The following is a 21,005-nucleotide window of genomic DNA, read 5'->3' as shown; positions in this document are numbered from 1 at the left end:
CGAAGCTGAAGCTGTCTCCTCCATCACCGAACCTCAGGTCCGCAAGTTCATATGGCAGAACATCATCACAAGGTTCGGCATACCAAGACTGATGGTCTTCGACCACGGGAAACAGTTCGACAACACCCCGTTGCAAAAATGGTGCAAACAGTTCGGCATACACCTAGCTTACTCGGCAGTTTGCCACCCACAAAGCAACGGGCAAGCCGAAGCTGCTAACAAACTCATCCTCAATGCACTCAAGAAAAGAGTCGAGGATGACAAAAACAAATGGTTAGAAGAGCTACCCGGAACGCTATGGTCCCTTCGGACCACTGAGAAAGAAGCTACCGGGCAAACACCGTTCCACCTTGTATATGGATCCGAAGCTGTCATCCCTGTGGAAATCGGAACAGAAAGCCTGAGGATCCAGGCATACAACAGGTATGATGGACTCCAAGGAGAAAGCAACAACCAACTTCTGTCCGAAGCTCTCGATCTACTGGACGAAGCTCGGAACGATGCAAGGACACTCAACGCAGCCTATTTACAGAGGGTCAACAAGCATTACAACCGAAGAGTCAACGCCAGACCCCTAAAAGTCGGTGATCTAGTACTCTGAAACGCCGCCTCGGTTCAGAAAGGACGGATCCATGGCAAACTCTCAGCCACTTGGGAAGGACCATACATCATCCATTCCGAAAAAAGGCCAGGCACGTTTATGCTGAAACAGTTAGATGGAACAATTTTGAAGAACCATTGGAATACCGATGTTCTCAAGAAATATTTTGTATGATCTCTGTCTGTAAACCAAGTAAGTTGTTTAATGAGAAGAGGAAAGCCATCGGCACCATGTGTTTCATTAAACTTATCTCTATATTTATTGTCCCTTTATATATACATGCAGCCTCGGATCTGATCAATCCGAGACTAAAAACAGGTTGACTTTGCCCATTCCTTGATAAAATGCAAGAAATGACCAAATCATACACTTCAGGGAATCGTCCAGAATCCTCGGATTCGCGACACCCAGATAAAACTTGTTCGCAACAAACAGTCGCTCAAATCAAGTTATAAAACTTCGGCTCAGATCCACGGATCGCCGAAGTCATAACTAAGAGGCAGACTAGCGATCTCTTGCCCAGGTTTCCGAACCACAAGAGATCGGAAGAACAATCCAGACCTCTTAGCAGATCGACGGATTTGAAGAGTCTGGAAATTAAAGAGTCTCTTAGCAGATCTACGGATTTGAAGAACTCGCAAAATTAAAGAGTCTCTTAGCAGATCTACGGATTTGAAGAACTCGCAAAATTAAAGAGTCTCTTAGCAGATCTACGGATTTGAAGAACTCGCAAAGTTAAAGAGTCTCTTAGCAGATCTACGGATTGGAAGAACTCGCAAATTAAAAAGTCTCTTAACAGATCTACGGATTTGAAGAGCTCGCAAGATCAAAGGGTTTGTAGCAAGTCTACAGAAAGAAGAGCTCGGAGAGTCTACGGATTCAAAGACTTAAAATTGCGAAAGTACAAAATTGAAAAGAAGCAGCCAAGTAACAAACATTCATTTTTCATTCAATATTTGGGGGAAGTACAAATACATCAAATAAACTCGGTACATACCCGAGGACCCTCAAAAATTGAAAACAAAATGAAACAGTTAAAATCGGCAGCCATCAACAGACAATACCGGCCTACCGAAGTACTAAGAAAACAAAAAGAAATGAGTACAACGCAGCGCCGAGGCAAAAGGGGGAAAGGCAAGCACATATTCGAAAGTCCTCAACTGGAACCGACCGACTCTGAAGAAGACGACTGCCCGAATCCCTAACTCTTGGGAGTCTCAGGAGCAGCCCCTAGGGGAGCATCCTTCGAAGAACCCCCAGCAGTAGTATCACCCTCGGAAGTCGCCTTCTGGGCCCGAGCCTCTGCAAGAGCAGCTTGGCGTTCAGCTTCAGCTTCGTCTCGATCAGCTTGGCATTCGACCAAGTGGTCCTCGGCCTGCATCCAGAGGGGAACTTTCTCGTTCCAAGGGAAATGGGGCATGTGCTTCGCAAATATGCGCCGAGCACCCAGGATATCGTTCCAGTATTGCTCTCTACACTGATCAGCAGTATAGAGATCAACTCGCTCTTGCTGCAACCTCCCAATGTAGTCGTCTTTTTCCTGGAGCTTCAGCCGAAGAACAGGCACCTTATCAGCTTGCTGCTGGATCAGCTCCCGATGCTTGACAAAATGGCAAAGCCTCAACTCTGCCTCTTTACTCTCCTTATCGGCCGCTTCAAATTTAGACTTCATCTCCTGGAAGAGTCTATCTTTTTCTTCAAGTTCGCTAGCGAACTTAGCGGCCATATCCTTCTTTTCCTCAGCAAAGGAAGCGATCTTCTCAGCATCCTCTTCAACTCGGAAGATGAGCTTGCCAACCTCGGCCCCGATCTTCTCAGCAGACTCTCTAGCCTCGCGACTATACTGAAGGTATAGCTGCTTGACTTCCGTAAGCTCGGAGAGGAGTTGCCCAGCCTTCTGGTCCAAAATGGGAATATCACGAGCATAAGCCTCACGATATTTCCTCAATTGTTTCTCCTCAATCGAGCTGCACTCGGAAGCGAACGAGGACCAGAAAACAGCCTGGGAACGAGGGAAAGATGAGCAAAAGTAGAAAAAGCATAAAACAAAAACACAACTCAAAGAGAAAAATCCAGCAATTACCTCGTTCAGATAGTACTGGGCCATCATAGCCGGATTCCTCTCTTTAGCCCCAGGAACCCTCCACTGCGGGTTAGCACGAAGAAGATTCTCCCGAGCAGCTTCGGGGCCCACCAAGGATCCCACGTGAGCCAAGGGGTCCTCTCCCAAAATCGGAGCCCTGGCATACCGAGCCATCGCCTCCCTCACTTCTTCGGGGATCCGTTTCAACGGAACATCCGAACAGGGATCAGCATGGATCAGCCTATCCAAGGCCGAGGTAGAAGTAGAACCCAAAGTTGAGTGGCGCCTCTTCCTCGTCAGACCTTGCTCGGGCTGCTCCTCCTCTCCAGCAGAGGGAACCTCTTTCTGAACCTCGGGAACCGCAGCTTCGGGGCCCGAGAGATCTACCATCTCCTTGTCTGGACTCTTCTCTCTTTCGAAGGGAAGATCAGCAGACTCCTTCTTCTCCTCAGCTACCTCAGGGACATCCGAGCCAGGAACAAAATCGGCTTCAATCGCCTCCATCACCTCGGTGATATCCTGGATTTCGATCCCCAAAGCAGCAGATGGTTTCAGGGGAGAGGGGATGATATCTTCCTCGATCAGCGGCTGGTCCACGGGCGGCGATTCAGCAACCACCACACTCTTTAACTTCTGCCCCGGCAAGGGCATGAAGTGAAGAAGATTCTTAGGAGGAGGCATGACTTCCGAAACCGCTTCCTACATGGCAAGCGTTCAAAGATCAGTTTCGGAAAAAGGGAGAACGGACTACAAAAAACTCCAAATCAGAACAAATACCTTCTCCGAGGAATGAGAAGCCTTTGCTTTCTTCGGATGCGCGGAAGGCCTCAAAAGAGTGATACCCTTCCTTTTGCGTTGATCCTAAAAAGGGGAGACCAAGGGTCAACAAATGTAAAAGAAGAAAAAGGAAGAAATAAAGAAAAAAGCGTGAAGTACCCAGTTCCTAGATAAAGAGATATCTATCCGAGCCGGAGATGAAACCGAAGGAACGGCACGCGGCACAGCGTCAGTCCCAGGACCCTAAAAAGATGGTCCAGGACCAAGACGTTAGCCGACGGCCAACCAAAAAGAAAAAGACAAACAGAAAACCGAGCCTATAAATGAACACTCACCGGATCCGAAGTTGTCTTCAACACAGGAAGCACAACCTTCACAGGAACAGCTTCAATAGAGGAGGCAGAATCCCACGGATCAGCTCGAACTTCGGATATCCGAGCAACCCCCGAAGGAGACAACACGTAATCCTTCAGGCGAGGATTACGGGGATTATCTTTTCCAAACTTGTACTCAGGAGCCGGGTCGTGAATAGTCTTCAGATCCAAAGAAATGCCCAACTTCTTAGGATCAATGCAGCTAAAGCCGTACTCTGCAAAAACAAAGCACAAAATATGTCAGCAAAACGAAACAGGAAAGAGAAGGACAAACTCACTGAAAAAACGGTCCCAGCCGAAAGACACCTACCCCTGTCAAAAATCCTGCTGAGACCGGCAACAGCAAGAATGTCCTCCCGCAAAATATAATTAAGGTTCGGGAGCCAGCTAGACGGCAGTCGATAATTATCCTCTTGAGCCAAGAACCACTGAAGGAGATCCACATAGTGGCGATGATTCCGATCCGGAGCTGCCACACCCCTCATATCAGGATCAGGAGCCACGAACCACTTCGGAAGACGATAAAAATTGGGATGCTTCGGATCCGTCGGCACACGAACGAGCAACCACTCCGTCTTCCAATTGTGGTCAGAGCTAAGGTAAGGGTACGCCGTAATGTAGTTCGGCTCCCCCCTCTTTCGGGACTTTTTGTTGACGATGGTCCACCAACCATACCCATCACCCTTGGAAGCATGATTGAGAACCAGATCGTGAAGATCCCGAAAAACAGCGACAGAGCAAGAGAAATTGACAAAGTCACACACTCATCTGAATCCGATTATGTGCCTCATGGATTTGGGTGTGAGCTGGGCCAAACTAATGTTGTACGACACCAAAAGCTCGGATACGAACGAATCCAAAGGAAAGCGGAGACCATTCTCCAAATGATGAGTGTACACGGAAATGAACCCTCTCGGTGGATGAGTCACCCGAGGACGCTCCTGTTCAGGAAGCTCGCACCAGTACCCCAAGGCGTGCTGAATTCCGTATAGCTCCTCGGCCTTCCGATGATAATTCCCCAACTTCGCTTCCACCAACCAGTCACCACTGACCGATTTCTCCAACGGACCGTCGATCTTAGTGGTCTCGTGCAAAATTGAGGCATACCTGCCCTTCGGATCAGCTTCCGTCCAATGAACTGGAAACTCGGGGTAGCGACGACGAACACCCGAAGAGCCAGCTTTCTCACCAGAAGTTGCGCGTTCAGACACGCTAGACCCACCAACTACATCATCTTTGGAAGCATCCCAACCAATCGAACGCCTCTCCACCGGCCTCTCCGAAGGCCGACCCCTCGAAGTTTTCGGTAACCTTCCCGAAGGCACGTTCTCCCTCTCACTAGAGGAGCCAACGACGAACTTGCTTTTGCCCCTATTCTTTGCCATGGTCGCGAATTCTCGGTCTAGGGTTTAGATTGAGGGGTAGAAGGAAAAACGAAGAAGAAAGGAGAATTCAGAAACAAATTACCTTTTTCCGAAGCGGAATTCGCCGATAAAACGAACAACACAAGTTCCCGAAGTCTAAAGCTGGCCGAATTTCGTAGATCTGAAGAAATTTGAAAACTGCGATCGCCGGAATTTAGAGAGAGAATAGGTTTGAAAGAAGGAGTAAAAAGTTCGAAAGGAGCAAAGCACCCAATATTTATAGAAAAGAAAGGGGGCGCATCAACTTCCTCAACCCATGATCTCCACGACACAATACAAATTCCCACACTTGTCATCAATGCAAGTCATCTCTTTTCAAAAAAGAGAGGGAACTTTTGGACTTCTGACAGCTGGAAACCCACCCATTTAATTCTAAATGGACCGGGTCTGGGGGGCATGTTGTTTGGGCTCCCAATTGATTCTCAATTGGGCCACTAAGTCCAAAGCCCAATGGCTCTAAACAAACAGCATCAAAACCTACCAATGGCTAGTCAGCCATCCATCAAGGCCCAAGGCCCAATAGCAATAAATGACCTATGGGCATTTATTATGCAAACACTATAAATAGGCCGCCAAGGCTCACACCTCAAGGTACGTCCAATTTATCGCCTTAAGACTACTCTTCTAGAGAACTTCTCTCTAGAATCCGAGCATCGTTCTTACTTAGGCATCGGAGGGGCTTTCCTCGGAAACACCCCCGAGGCTAGTGACTTTGCTCTTGTGCAGGTGAATTCGGACTCTACTCATTCAAACAAGCAAGATCTTCAACACATACGAAAGGGCCTTCATTCGAAGCCCATTGTTTCCATCTTTACAACACCGGAACAGTTTTGATTGGGAAAAAATAGTTGGATACGGATACATTTAAATTGAGCAATCCCTAAGTTGATACATCTCCAATACTTGATCAAAATTGGGAGATTTTTGGTAGAACAGGGGGACAAAATTAATGGATACAACTGAATTTTTCATTTTTTTTTTGTTTTGCAAGATATTTTACTTTTGTCTTTTTTAAGTAGTATTCATGAATTGTTGGAGAAGAAATAAACTTCATTAGAATTTGATTTATCGTGATTTTAGTTTTTTTTTTTTTTTATTTTACAGTTGGGCGTTTGATATTATATGCATTAAAAAAAAAAAAATCAATGTCTAGTTAACGGTGAGTTAAAGGGTGGTTGAGTCATCGGAGTTGCAGTTTTGGTTTCTAATTGACATCATTTTGCAGTTTTGATTTCGAATTTGTGGTTGCATGTCTAAATTAATAATTTATTTGTGTTGATTATCAAAAAAGAAAATGTATGAAGTAACATTACCACTACTAATAATATTAACCCTCTGTTTCTTCTTCGCATTTTTTTCAATGGAAGAATAGCTTGTTTTTTCTTTGGGAACGCTTCTCACCACTGCACTTTCCTCTGAAATTCGAATTAAAATTGTTGGGAAATTAATCGCCTCAATTGTTGAATCAGTTGTGGTTAGACATGTCAAACGAGTCGGTCGGGTCGGGTTGTAAAAAATTGTTTTCGGGTTCGGGTTGAATCGGGTCGGTCACTTTCGGGTTCGGGTTCGGGTTTATAAATGCTTGTTCGAGACCCAGAACTTTCGGGTTCGGGTTGACCCAATGGGTTGAGAGCATTTAAAATGCCACGCGCACCTTTTCTCTTATAATATAATGTTTAGTTTCTTAAAGAATGTGTAAACTAATTTAAAGTTCCTGTTCTTTTATTAAGTTGATTGTTTACGTTTTTGTGTATTAATATTTAGTTGTAGTTTGTACTTTTATATTAATTGTTTGGTTTGTTTATGTTAGGTTGCTGGAAAAAATGGATTAAAATTCAAAATTTAGGTGGTTGGTTGTTCGTTATGGAGAAAAGGTGTATGATATTCCCGTGAATGATCCTTTGTTTTATGGAATGAACAAACTATTGGAGGACCTGGAAAAGCAGATGGATAACGAAGGTTCTCCTTTTCCCCCTAATCCAATTTTGAGGTACTTCTGTTCCTATACCTTGAAAATGGTGGAGTTGGACCGTTTGAACCTGACTCTTATGTTTATAATGTGTAAGGACACCGATATTAATATAGTTCTTGAGGATGGCGTTGAGCCCAATGCATCAGTGTTACATTTTCTGGCCGAAAAAGAAAGAAAGGCAGCAGAGAAGTTAAAAAAGTTGAAGCAATTAGAGGAAGAACGTAGGAAAAGAGAAATGGATGAAGAGTTCTTGAACTTTTATGAGAGTTGTAGTTTAGGGGACTCTAATTCCCCCATTGAAATTGCTGAAGTGAAGCTTGTAGCTACTGGTTATAATATTGAGAGTGATGATGAAGGTGAAAATATTTATTTTAATATTTTCCCAAATGTCCCTTGGAACCCGCATCCTCCAACTCCACCTCAGCCTTCTACACATGGCACACCTAGTTCTTCTTGCTCTGCTGACCCAACTCATTCTTCTGCTTCCCATGACCCATGTCATGCTTTCCAGGATGGTCCTATTGCCCAATTATGTTATGAAGAGAGTGACGAAATTCCTCCTACTGATCCACCAAAGACTCCTAGGAGAAAGAACTTTGCTAAAAGGACAAAGAAGGGAAAAAAGCAACAACCAATTGCTATGAGTTTAATTGTGGGGATGGTCTTCGATGACAAAGAACGTCTACGTGAGATTTTGACAGATTTCTGTGTTCAAGAGAAGTTTAATATGAAAACGGTAAAAGCGGAAAGTAATAGATACACAGTCAAGTGTGCTGACAAAAAATGGAGATGGAGAGTACATGCCACTCCGATACCTGATGATAGTAAGTGGTTAATTAAGACTATGCAGCCGCTTCATAGTTGTAAGAAGTTGCTGCGCAGTAGAATGGCTGGCGTACGGTGGCTTACTACCCATTTGCTTGAGGACGTTAGGGCTAACCCTAATGTGGAAGTAGCAGAATTGGTTGTACTTGCTGATCAGCGGTTTCAAGAAAAAGTGCCAGTCCCCACAATGTACAAAGTGAAGGCCGCTGCTCTGCGAAAGATACAGGGGTAATTTGCCTAGTAGCTAGTTTAAGAAATAATATTGTCATTTAAATTCTCTGAATTACTTTGCTGGATTTAAATTTTTTGGATAACATTGATATTTGGTAGATGTAATATTTATAGATAATTTACTAATTAATATTCCATCCTTGCACAAATAGATGTATTACATCTTCAATATTATGGATGTAGTTTAATTAATTTTTTTCATCTTTCTCCTTTGATGGTATCAATTTGTATATTACCTTGGATAATTTGTATTCATGATGTAAGAAAAATCAGGGTCGTGTTAGATAATTTAACACGTAATTTAACAAACGAATCAAATAAGAGGTTCTTAATTAATTAGTTATGGAATCGCTTATGTCTTTATTCTACTACTTCCTTATCTAGGGTGACCCTAACTTATAAATATATTAATAAGTTCATATACTTCGCGACTTCCTATTTGTTACTTAGAACTTACTACATTAAATAGTAAATTACTTAAGACCAATGCCACTCCTTCGCCACTAACAACCAAGCTGCTACTGCAGCTAGCAACGCAACAACACCAACACCAACACCTCACCACACCACCGTCGCCTACTCACCAAGAGCAGCCAACATCGGAGCATCGCTGCTCTGCACTCCCCCTCCATCAACTCCAATTGCAGCATCCCTTAGCCAGCAATCGCACCCAAATACAGAACAAAAACAGAGAAATTCGGGTTTGACCGAACCAGTAACGGAGTTCGACCAAACCCAATAAATTTAGTAATAATTAAAGGGTCGCACTAGATAAATAAATGCTTAGAATAAATAAGAAATGACATGACTAAGGAAGAATGAACCTTTTATAATTGATTCGTTAGATACATTAAACCCTGTGAAATTATCCAACACGACACAGGTGAGATTGCGTATGTCATGTATACTTTAACGCAAAAATTGTAAATAAGTTGTTCGAAATTAACAATCTTTTGCAACACTCAATCTCTTGATTCTCTTAGGTCAAGGTCATTTTACCTTTATTATTCACTATTCAGTTATATCGATAATTTCATTTTTATTACCGAACTTTACAAAATATCTGATATTAATGAATATAATGGTGTATTTTAGTATTTTGTAACTCCTAAACGTACCTAATTAGGAGGTCCAACATAAATATAGATTTATTAATAATAAAAGGGTCGCATTAGATAAGGAAATGCTTAGAATAAATAAGGAATGCCATGACTAAGCACTAGATGAAAAAAGCTCAAGTGGGGGCTCATTTTAAGAGGTTAAGTGCGGGATTTTACATGTGCAGCACATGGCTTGCCCGCACTTGATGTTTCTCAAGTGATGCCAATATTCGCGGGCTCATTTTAAGGGGTTAAGTGCGGGCTTTTACATGTGCAGCACATGGCTTGCCCGCACTTGATGTTTCTCAAGTGCTGCCAAAATATTGGCAGCACTTGATACTTCAAGTGCTGGCAATTTACAAAATGAGCCCGCACTTGACAAATTTAGTGCTACCAATTTTGCAATATGAGCCCGCGCTTGACAAAGTTTGTGCTGCCAATTTCGAAAATGAGCCCGCACTAATTTTTTGCTGCCAATTTTGGAAATTAGTCCGCACTTGACATAAAAATGGGCAGCACAAGCATAAAAAAGAGCAGCAATTGATATATAAATGAGCCGCAATTGATGTAGAAATTTGTTATATAACTGATATCGCTACTACATATATTATACAACTAGACCACACATACTAGTTAACCTCCATACATCACATAAAAAAAGTATCCAATTAATAGATAATTAAATTGAATAGTATATAATTATAAATATAAAAATTGATTAAATTACAATCCTATGAAAAACTAGCATCCATAATCTAAGATTCACTACAAGAAAATATGAAAGACAATAAATGGTAATGAACTTTGCCAACTTTTCTCGAACTTCATTTATCTACTCAATGGTAAAAGGCTGCTCCCTCGGATTGTTGAATACCTAAAGAAGATTGATCATCGAGAAAAAAAAACATGTTAGTTATATGATAAATATTGTATGGTACATTAAAGTAAGACATAAATTGCTCACAACAATGAAATAATGAACCTTATAATAATAAAAAATGGCTTATTTCTCTCCTAACTTTCAACCAATGAGCCTAAATAAGTATTTTAAACATTTTGGATGTTTAATATACTTAGTTTTATGTTTCAAACACTCATTCTCACCTACTTTGGTCATGTTATGCACTAAAGGCTCGTTTGTTCATTATAATTCATATTTTGACTAAAATGGCTTATTTCGCTCCTAAGCTTCAACTAATGAACTTAAATAAGTATTTGAAACAATTTACATGTTCATTATACTTAGTATAACTAGTTGTTGGCCGCCGCGCTAACGCGCGCCGTCCCCCAAGGTAGAAAAAAAATCAATCGTGTAACTATTTTTATTGAATTATCTCAAGTATGGTTAATTAATACAACCTTGTATTTAAAGGAGGAAATATATTTCTTACTGATTTCTATAAATACATCTATAACATTTGTTTTGTAAATATTTGTTTCTCTACTTTGAATAAGCATTGATTTCCAAAGCCGTGCATGTCCAGAGTTTTATAGTCTACCTGTGGCTTTTTCAGCAGGCTCTCCAAGGTTGATGAATCCTTCACTGGTTGGCTAGATAAGAGGGTAACATTAGCAGCCGGATCACTACCTACAAACAATCCAAAAAGAGAATCAGAAACTTAAGCATACCCAGGAAAGCAACAGCTTTACTTCTATTTGTATTACGATGTTCCACATTTTAAATCAAAATAGAAACCTGTAAGAGAAAGTTACTCAAAAGAGTAGATTGTTGACCAACGGAAAGTCTATATTTGGAACAAGCAAGAAAACAACCGCCACACCAGAAAATTCAAACATGAAACATCATACAAATCCTAAGATAGTAAGATAACATAATCATGATAGGTTAGTACCTTGAGAAATTATACCCGTAGGGATAAATACCAAGTTTAAGACGACCTAACACCAACCCACTTTAACAGGTATTGTGGGACAGTTCAAGTTATTCCAACTGATAGACTTAACTAAATGAATGGAACAGTCCACCCCACTTTTACACAAGGACAGAACCATATCTAACGCAAAACAACCTAGTACAGTCAAAACATCACCAGGAGTATAGCTAGTGGTTCAGTGTCCTTTGAAATGTTGGATGAGACAAAGAATTAGAAATCAACCCATTGCGTGTTTAATAATTTACCCCAATATGTGGACTTTACCATAGATATGTAAACTTCGAACCATCGATATGTAGATATCATTTTTTTGATTCTTTGAAGAACATATGTCCATAGAAGCTATCGTTATGTCCCAATAGAAGCTATCATTACTGCAAATAACAACATCAAGTACATAAAAAGCAGATAAATTGTTACTACTTTACCAAGGCAGCCAAATTTTCTGTATGCATTGTATCATATACTTGTCAGGTTCCACAAACAGTTTAACCTCAAGTTCCCTCCCTCTAATGGACACAAAAACATGTTAACTACAGATGCACACTTATGTAATCTTAGATCACTCTTAACAACTTCAAGAATATAGCTAAGACTGTTGGCCCTTGATTTGTTACCCAAACACACTCTTAGTGAAAATTACATTCTTAACTGAAACATGGTTTAAAACATTAGATCACAAACCTATGGAAGATGCATTTGGACCAATGATAACAACTTTGGCATGTCAATCCCCTCATCAAAACGGAATAAATCATTTGCTACTTTCTTATAGTCAGGCATTGCCTGAAAGAAAACTCTACAAAATTAGTCGCACAATCAACATATGTTGAGTTAAAACCAAAAATATAGTGAAGTTAGAGCAACCTTTTGAGGCTGACCCAATCTTTGGTACATTAAGACCAGTAAAGAGTGAGCATGTGCATTTTTTGGAGCTTTGCTTGCCACATGTATCAAACCCTACAGACGAGCAAAGATTTGTAACGTTATAAACAGAAATAATCCCAAGGGATCATTATACAATAGCTAAAAAACATTATAGGGTCCATCAACATTTCTTTCTTGATGGAACTCTTAATCCTTAAGGGTCTAGGATTCAAGATATATTTGGAAAAAAAACAATATTGCCTCAATTAGACTTCCATCAGAATTTATTTCTAGAACGGAAGAATCTATATTATGGGTCTAGAATTCACAATATGGCACGTGCTTTAAAATAACCTTACTCAACTATCACAAGCTAATAACAAGTTTTTTTTCCTAATTTTTAGCAAACTTGCGCGCCGGCCATCAACTTGCAATTAACGAAATATGAAAAGTGTCAAAATACCCTCTAAAGATATAGCTGAGTATACTTGCATTTCAGGAGAGCCTGAAACAACATAGCATATATTACTTTGGACCACCTTCATGACTATGGTCCAGTCAAAAGTTTAATTTTAAACTAAGAATCGACCCATTAGAACAAAATACTCAGATTGAAGAACTTTCACATGGAATATTAATTGAATTCTGAGAAAAACAATGCCTAATGAACCCGACTATTATATATAATTACAGAAAGTTGGGAGTGTAATTATGAAAGTGAATGTTATTCACGAAAACAGACTGCTCACCCTTGTAGATAATCTAAATTGAGAAATTTTCTACCATAGAGATTATTTCTCCCAACCAATCTATTAAATTCAAAATCCAGACTAAAATAAGATAACTTTTAACTATTAAATGTTTTGGATGAAAGCTCAATATCAGTAATCCATTTGAATGTCAAAAAATGAAGCAAAATTACCTGGATAACTTTATATTAGTGTACTGTATAAATTAAATCCATAGGTCAGATGGAAAGCCTTTAACTATAAATTAAATCGAACATGAATCCGCTCCTCCAATTATAAATCGAGAGACCTTTCCCCCCTTCAGCCAGAAAGCAGCCAAGAGCTCAAGGACCTTCCAGAGAGCATGAACTGTCCGGTTGATTATAAAGAATAGGGCTAGCAAATAGGACATATAATAAAGATATACTTTTCATTGTTTTTTCAATTATTCCATGGAAAAAGAAGGGGGAAGAAGAGAAAGAAAATTTTCCTTAATTCATGATTCAGATAAATGACAATTTAACTAAAATTGCAAAATCGAACTTAGTTCCCAACCAGGGTCCAGAGGAGCAAAATGGTTACAAAAGATGAGGTATAAGTTTAATTATGCTATACAACACAGTAGTTCAGCTGTTCAGCTCCACATTCTATCCCAAGTCCTACCAATCATAGCAAAAATTAATGCAGTTCTGAAATATCACGGCAAGATAGCCAAGAAAATGCACACGAAAAAGCTCAAATGAGATATGCTCTAAGACTACTCCTTGAATCATATGACTAAATCCTCACTCTCCATCTAGGGATCCAAGAGGGGAATTCACCACTGTATAAATAATGTTGTAAAACTAATATTTCTGTGGACTAAACGATATAACCAAGGGATAAACGTTCGTATTACGGACAGTAAAGATTCCTAAGAGGCCAAGAGCACAAGAATACAATGCAGACGGCAGGAAAAGAATACAAGAGGAATAAACTATTACAGGCATATCAAAGAACTATTATGTATGCATACATCATAGCTCTTTGTCAATGAGCTATGATTGACAAATGCACATATATCTTGACCCGGATAACAACGTACCTTAAGAGTCGTATTATATTGGTCAAACTGGTCGGTATTTAAAGGTAGACCAATGCGTTTACTTGATAATCCTGCATGCATTACAACATATAAGTGACGCGGCAAATTTGACTGTGGAGCTCAACATAGCAAATAATTGAACAAATATTCTACATTTTCCCTCACCTAGCCACTCATCCTCGATCAATATAAAGTTATAAACAGACCATTTGGACCCCTAGGACGCATATACATACTCCAAGCAGATTCACTAATTTTATCAAATATCTATTGCAGATGGATTCAAGTTATCTTTGCTAGAATCCTTATTCCTAATGCGGTTTTTCCTCCAACATTCTTGCCAATTTCCACATAAAAACCTCGTAGTTGAGTCCTGGAATACCGATAAACAAGGAGATCCCATGGCATACTCCCCTTCAAAAAAATCCAACCCTAATAAATGTGGCATATTACGGAAACCCCACATCACTAAAGTTCATACATTTCCAATTCTAAGATCCCTCTCTTCAAACAAATGGGAAATCCCACAACTCAATCATGATATTCCAATTAAAATCCCAATTCTTTTTCGCGAAAAGAACGCTAAATCAACAAACAATCACCAACAAAAAGATGAAATAAACGGTCGTTCAATTCACACCCACTAAAGTACTACTTGAAATCATGCTTTATTAAACAATTGGGAAACTATTAATCACGAAAAATTCACAGCTAACCAGTCTAATTTCGAGGGTTTGCGACAAATACGGGCAAATTAAAATAATTAAAAATTTTGATAAAAAATTTAGGGATAAGTAGCAAACCAATTTTCACCAGGGAAATTTTAAATAGCATACGGGGAAGCAACATACACGTTAGCCTTAAGAAACAGAGCGAACAAATCCAACAGACAAAAAAAATAGTCTAATTTCTTTTTACTAATTCCCTTTATAGATAAATGAGAAATTCTCATTTAATAATAAGAAAAGTTACAAAATACAAGACATTGTGTCCATATAGAAGTAATTAAGTTTATCAGTTGCACATGATATTATTAAAGGAGACCACCACAACTCCCTGCTGATTTGGACTAAAACGAACAAGTAGAGTAATGAATACTAAGTACCCAATTCCAAAGTAAAAAAAAAGATTGTGAGAGATTAGAGCATCCATTTCTAACAACATACACCACATTATCACCAGAATACCACAACATGGACTTATATCTCCTTTGCCAGATGTGTCCATATCAATGGCGACTCATTATTTCGATGAATCATTTCTTCGGGCAACCAAACCAGCAAGCGAGGTGTTAAAACTATCATCAATAACGTCTGGCTAGACCCAAAGCTCCACATTTATCACAAACACCTTTGCCCAGCCTTTTGGGTCCCTAGACATTAAACAGATGGGAAGATGTAGATGCTAGGGCCAGTATTTTCAACCCTAGGGTCTTTCAACCTAACGCACATTGCACTAATTATTTGCAAGGCAAGCCATAATAAACAGATGGGAAGATGTAGAAGCCAGGATCATTATTTTCAACCCTAGGATCTTTCAACCTAAAGCACATTGCACTAATTTTTTGCAAGGGAAGCCATAATACTCTAAGTGAAAGTTGTCACCACCAGAGCGAGTAGTCCCCCGGTTTTCAACCATTTTAACCTAATTTACACAATTCAACCTACTTAGCAACAGAAACGTAATTACCAACCATTCTAACCCAAAATTACATTAAATTCAAGAACAAAAAATATTTAAAAAAAAGAGAAATTACCTTGCGAAGAATAATGTAAAGAAGCTCAACACCAACTTCAAAATCACGAACATTTTGGTGATGTCTTCCATCAAAAAAAAAAAAAAAATTTAATAATAAAAACAATCTAAAAAAAAAATCTTAAAAATAATCAGGAATTAAGAAACGAAATAATTAAGATAAGCGAAAATTGAAATACCTTCATTGCCGTCGCAACACCATGGTGAGATTAGTAGTAGCTACAAAATGGATTCTCCTGGACTTGGGGAGAAGAACCGAACGTTACAACCGGACAACGAATCTGTAGATAAGCCCCACATTTTCACAACCCACACCATGCCTTTTTTTTTTAAATCTCCCATCGATTCAATTTATTCACGTGCTTCTTCGTGGGCATTGATGATCGGACTGATAAACCCTAAGAACAATAAAACAACAAGATAAATCAAACTGCACAAAAATGTAGGAATTACCAACAAATTAGATCTTTAAAAGTCAAACATCAAAAAAAAATCCACTGCAAAATGCTAAAAAACGATACCCAAGACTGACTACCGTAAAAAAAATGCTAAAAAAAAGCAAAAATTTGAACATCAAACAGGAAAATCCCATATTTCTAAAATCAACAAGGTTGTATAAATAAATTCAACAGGAGATGAGTATGTAATACTTGTTGTGAGAATAGGGGTATGCTCTATAAGGAGTACTTTGTATGAGTTCCAAGACTACATATTTTAATATTCAGGCAAGAAGTTGTATTAAGGAAATCCACAAGACTTTAATACTGATCTAATTAAGGAATCTAACTTCAGCAACGTCGGTCATGAAGAATAATGGAATATATGAGGAGGAAACACCATACAAATCTGCTGACAATTCGTTCGAAGTTGAAGTTAAAGAATTTAAGGGCATTGTATTACCTGAAGAAAAAACTTGCAATTTTCTGGAAAAAGGAAGATTAAATCAGAACTTCAATCTTTGAATTCTAGAAACAGTTGTAAAATGCAGAAGATTCTTCAACACTCTGCAAATTTGAAGATGAAGCTTCAGATTGAGCTGATTTGAATAAAAATGGTGGAATATGAAATTGAAGCGACGACTTCCTCCTTTTCTTCAGTATTGTTGTTCTTTCTGTATGATTGAGCTTTGTAATTGCTGAAACGCAGATTCGATGTACACAAGGTTAATAATGATTTGATGAAAATTCAACCAGAAATTGAACAGAAATGACAGTCGTTTTCCCACTCTTTCACATGCATTTAATTACCTGTTCCTCTCTCCGAATTCATCCAGGGAACTGAAGAAATCGATCGATTTTGAGGTAAACAGCTGTAATAATTGCAGAAATTTCAAACATAATTAGACGGATTATAATCAGAAATGCTGTTAGCCAAAATTTGATTTAACAAAAAAAGCTTCAAATTTTCTAATTGTTCAATCGTCCAAATAATCCACACATTTTAATCATTTTGAAGATTATTACAGGTTTTATTACAGGTTTTAACTCTTTAAATTCCAAAACTCGTTAACCAAAAATTGATTTAACAAAAAAAGCTTCAAATTTTCCAATTGTTCAATCGTCCAAATAATCCACACATTTTAATGTTTTGATGATTACTACAGGTTTTATTACAGGTTTTATCTCTTTAAATTCCGAAATCCTCCATTGAAATAAAAACTACAGTACAAACCTTCAAATTCCAGAAACGAAAAAAGCTCATTCGAGATCGTCAACAACAGGTGAAAGCTACTACTCATTAATGGAATTCATCAACAGGATTTGAGATTCTTCACAGCATTATCGATCCTGCATTCGAGATACACAAACATAAAATAAGCACCATTCCAATATGAATGCAAATAGAAAATGCTAAAAGAGCATAACTTACCTCCCAGAGACCACCTTGGCTATTTCAGTCCATCTATTGCTAGCTAGATATCTCTGTACCTGCATAAAAGCTACTATTATTGTCACAACTACATTCAAATAAATAAAAGAAAGGCCTCAATATAAAAGTTACAAAATAATTAATCTGCCAATAGAAAAGTTCCAGATATTTAAGTTTTTGAGCATGACAAAGCAAAAAATGCCTATTTTCTGAAGGATACGCCTTAACAAATTTCTTAACCTGATATCCAAGAAAGTAAAGGCCGGAGGACATGTATCTTTACAACACTATAAGAAAGTTGTCACCTCATACAATGTCAAAGTAGATCTCAGGTGCATAAATAAAAGGGTTCTTGCTTGTCTTACTATGTTGGCTCATTACCTTAAAAATATTACCAACCCCTATCATCAAATTGAACCCCCTCAAACTCCATTACATGTTCAGATTACAAAACCCATTTCTGCTATAAAGGCAAAAAAAAACAAACACACGGACGAATAGGACACAGATGAAGCAAACAGAAAAAGAGTATTCGAAAACTTAAATCAACTCAGGGTCCCATAATTTTAGAATGTAAAATGAACCAAATTTCTTTTTTATTCCACAGTTAAGAAGATTTCCATGCGAGTAACAACATGTAACTTTTGTTACCTTCTTCTATCATCTTCTGGCGCCCAGATGGTTCGAGCTTTCCTTTCTTCTTGTTTGCCACAAGATTTTTTTTCCAACGAAGTTGCTCAACCTCCCGCTCTATGTGAGTGACAATTAGCTAAATTCATAAACATGCTTCCTTAATATAAGAACCCGTTTTCAAAAGCTGACGCGAATCGCGATCTCCCTCAAATCTGCGAGAATATTACAGAAATTCAGAACAATGGACAGCACCAAACAAAAACCCTAAAAATTGGACTGCAAAATAATTTTTAATTAAACAAATCCTAGATACCAGAGCTTATGCTCGAGCGCTCCAGAGACAAGATGTATTCAAGAAATCAACTAAAATCCCTAGATTACAAAAATTGAGGCAATGCTTCAGCACTATACTCAAATTTCACAAATAACTGCAAAAACTCCAACCTACAACTAATTCGGTTAAGACTTAAGACCATCAATGCTCCTCTAGAAAAGAAAATGAGCCTGCAACAATTCTTATGTGATCTCTTTTAACTCCCTAAGCCATCTTTTTACCAGACCATTAAGTACTTGTTTGTCTGCATCTCTCCACTTGATAAGCCAGAGTATAAACAACTATTTACATCAAAGAACATATTCTTTTAACAATCCATGATTATGCAATGACCTAACCACAACATAAGGTTATCATCTTCACCACCCACATCGTCAAAAAATTAAGCCCAAATCAAATATCCTAAATAGACAGTTGATAAAATAATTTCCCGCGTCATTAAGGAGAAGATTGAGAAATTGAAGATACCTTGCAAGAGTTCTTCCTTAAACTTTTGTCTCTGTCTAAAACCAAACCAAACTTAGTTTATAATCTTGAATTCTTGATTGATTTAGTTTAAATCAATACTATATCTTTATAAATTTATAATTACCCAATTCAAATTTCAATTACCCACATACTATATACTATATGTTAAATCATGAGCGAAATTAAGTTGAAATTTGACCACAATATGTGATTCACACACATATTATTACCAAGAAATCATGAAAATCGAACTTGGAATAACAATTTACATACCACGAAAATAGGTGTTCATGCTCCTGAACTTCCTAATGCCTCCAAGCCAAAATCCTAAAATAAAAAACCTAAATCAAAATCCTAAATAAAAAACCTAAATCAAAATTCTAAATCAAAATCAAAATTAAAAAACTCTACCAATTTCAGCAACATAAATCAATTTCAATTAGTAACATTTCGCAAGATAAATTGAGCACGGAAAATCACGAGAAGAGAGAACAACGAACCTCTACAGCTCTACTCCTCGCTTTCCTACCCCGCCGGCCACCATTATTCGGTTTACAGAAGGAGAAGAAACGCGCATCAACGTCGGCAAGGAGGTGACAGAGACGGCGGTTGAGGTTGAGACGGCGGTGCTGGTGAGTTTTTCTGGGTGCAATTGCTGAGGGAGATGAGAAGATCACATGTGGCAAAGAAGGTTGGGCGCCATTACTGAGGGAGAGGAGGTTGGGCCTAGACCTGGAAAACGGGTCGTTTGGATTGGATTCGGGTCGGGTCCGTTCGGGTCGGGTCATTTCAGGTTATATTTCTTTCGGGTCGGTTTCGGGTACGGGTCGGGTCCATTCGGTTTTTCATAATTGGGTCGGGTCTGGTTTCGGGTCAGAATATCGAATCGGGTCATATCGGATCGGGTCATAACGGATCGGGTCATATCGGATTGGGTTTTTCGGGTTATAATAATAAGAATAATATAAATAAAATAATAATAATAATATGATAAGGTAAAAAAAACTTGTATTTTAAACTAACTAGTTATTGGACCGCGCGCGGTCCCCCAAGATATTAGAATCGGTTCGGTATATTTTATTAGCGTGTAAGGAAAATCTATAGCGTAAAACATCGAGCCAACCATTAAGCTAAACAACAATTACAAATGGTAAAAGATGACACAAACAACCACGAAGTTATGTAACCGTACAAACTGGTGAGTACCATATCTTGATCCATGGAAGATAGATACAAAGTACTTGTGCAAATTAGAACATAAAGTACTCGGCGTAGTGCTCGAGTTATAATATGTACAAGAGTAGTTATGTTTATATTACAAAATATTTAAGGGGTATTTGTTGAGAACACCGCACTACGGGCTTGTCCCCTTTAAAAACCTCTAGGTAGTGAGGCTTCATCCCCACCTACTATACTATTGCAAGAGAAGCTATTTCTGTTGACATGAAGCGTAGGGCTCGGAAACATATTAAGTGCAAATTCTAAAGGGTTTGATTCTAGGCTAAGTAGAGACTACCTACATCTTACAAGTTTCCAAGGTAGATCAACCACAATACTAATTATTTTACAAGTGATTAAGCTTAGCTAAGCAAAAGGGTGGATGACAGATAGACTTGAATTACTGACCATAGGATCTAGATTCTTCATCCTAAGCAAAAGGGACGACTAATGATGCACTTGAATTACTTACCAGAGGAGTCATCCTCTTCATCCTCTCCTTCGTCTGATTGCCTTGAAATACTCCCCTGTGCATCATGGAGTTCAGCTATGAATTCCTGCTTTAGTTTCTTTTTAGGAATGGCTCCTTGCTCTACCTGCTTTCCAGTCACTGCTGCCTGCTCAGGGTTCTTCCTACGAAGTGTTGGTTGTTCAAGCTGCTGCCTAGCGACCATTGCTTGTGCAAGCACCTGGCTGGCACTCGGTCCTTGTTCAGGCTGCTGATCAGCAAAGTGATGCTCAACATTTTCTGCTTGGGCCTCCTCTGG

The 21,005-nt window shown here is 38.9% G+C and overlaps 1 protein-coding gene and 1 long non-coding RNA gene across 7 annotated transcripts in view; one reads left to right on the top strand and one right to left on the bottom strand.

The window, feature by feature from the left end:
• LOC130470361 (uncharacterized) overlaps positions 1-8,473 on the top strand; it is a 33,391-nt gene extending 24,918 nt beyond the window's left edge. The window contains exon 2 of the mRNA XM_056840363.1: positions 7,070-8,473. Within this exon, the coding sequence (XP_056696341.1) occupies positions 7,173-8,288 (1,116 nt within the window). The 5' untranslated portion in view covers positions 7,070-7,172 and the 3' untranslated portion in view covers positions 8,289-8,473. The remainder of the gene's footprint in view (positions 1-7,069) is intronic.
• Positions 8,474-10,061: 1,588 nt separating this feature from the next.
• LOC110799686 (uncharacterized) lies at positions 10,062-19,731 on the bottom strand. 6 transcript variants are annotated; one of them, XR_008930548.1, is made up of 15 exons: positions 19,521-19,731; positions 19,294-19,347; positions 18,237-18,430; positions 17,586-17,644; positions 17,388-17,503; positions 16,964-17,025; positions 16,617-16,851; positions 15,896-16,114; positions 15,718-15,781; positions 13,962-14,032; positions 12,150-12,242; positions 11,967-12,068; positions 11,547-11,656; positions 10,887-10,975; positions 10,062-10,261 (listed from the first exon to the last, which is right to left on the bottom strand). It is a non-coding gene; the product is annotated as an uncharacterized lncRNA (long non-coding RNA). The 6 variants fall into 6 exon arrangements; XR_008930547.1 differs by lacking the exon at positions 11,547-11,656 and adding an exon at positions 19,021-19,055 and having other exon boundaries at positions 19,521-19,730; XR_008930549.1 differs by lacking the exon at positions 11,547-11,656 and having other exon boundaries at positions 17,586-17,655; positions 19,521-19,730.
• Between the last annotated feature and the right edge of the window lie 1,274 nt (positions 19,732-21,005).

This window comes from Spinacia oleracea, chromosome 3 (assembly GCF_020520425.1).
Source record: "Spinacia oleracea cultivar Varoflay chromosome 3, BTI_SOV_V1, whole genome shotgun sequence".
NCBI classification, from domain to species: Eukaryota; Viridiplantae; Streptophyta; class Magnoliopsida; order Caryophyllales; family Amaranthaceae; genus Spinacia; species Spinacia oleracea.
The sequence above is the reverse complement of the archived record's forward strand: the minus strand, read 5'-3'. Positions and strand labels throughout refer to the sequence as shown.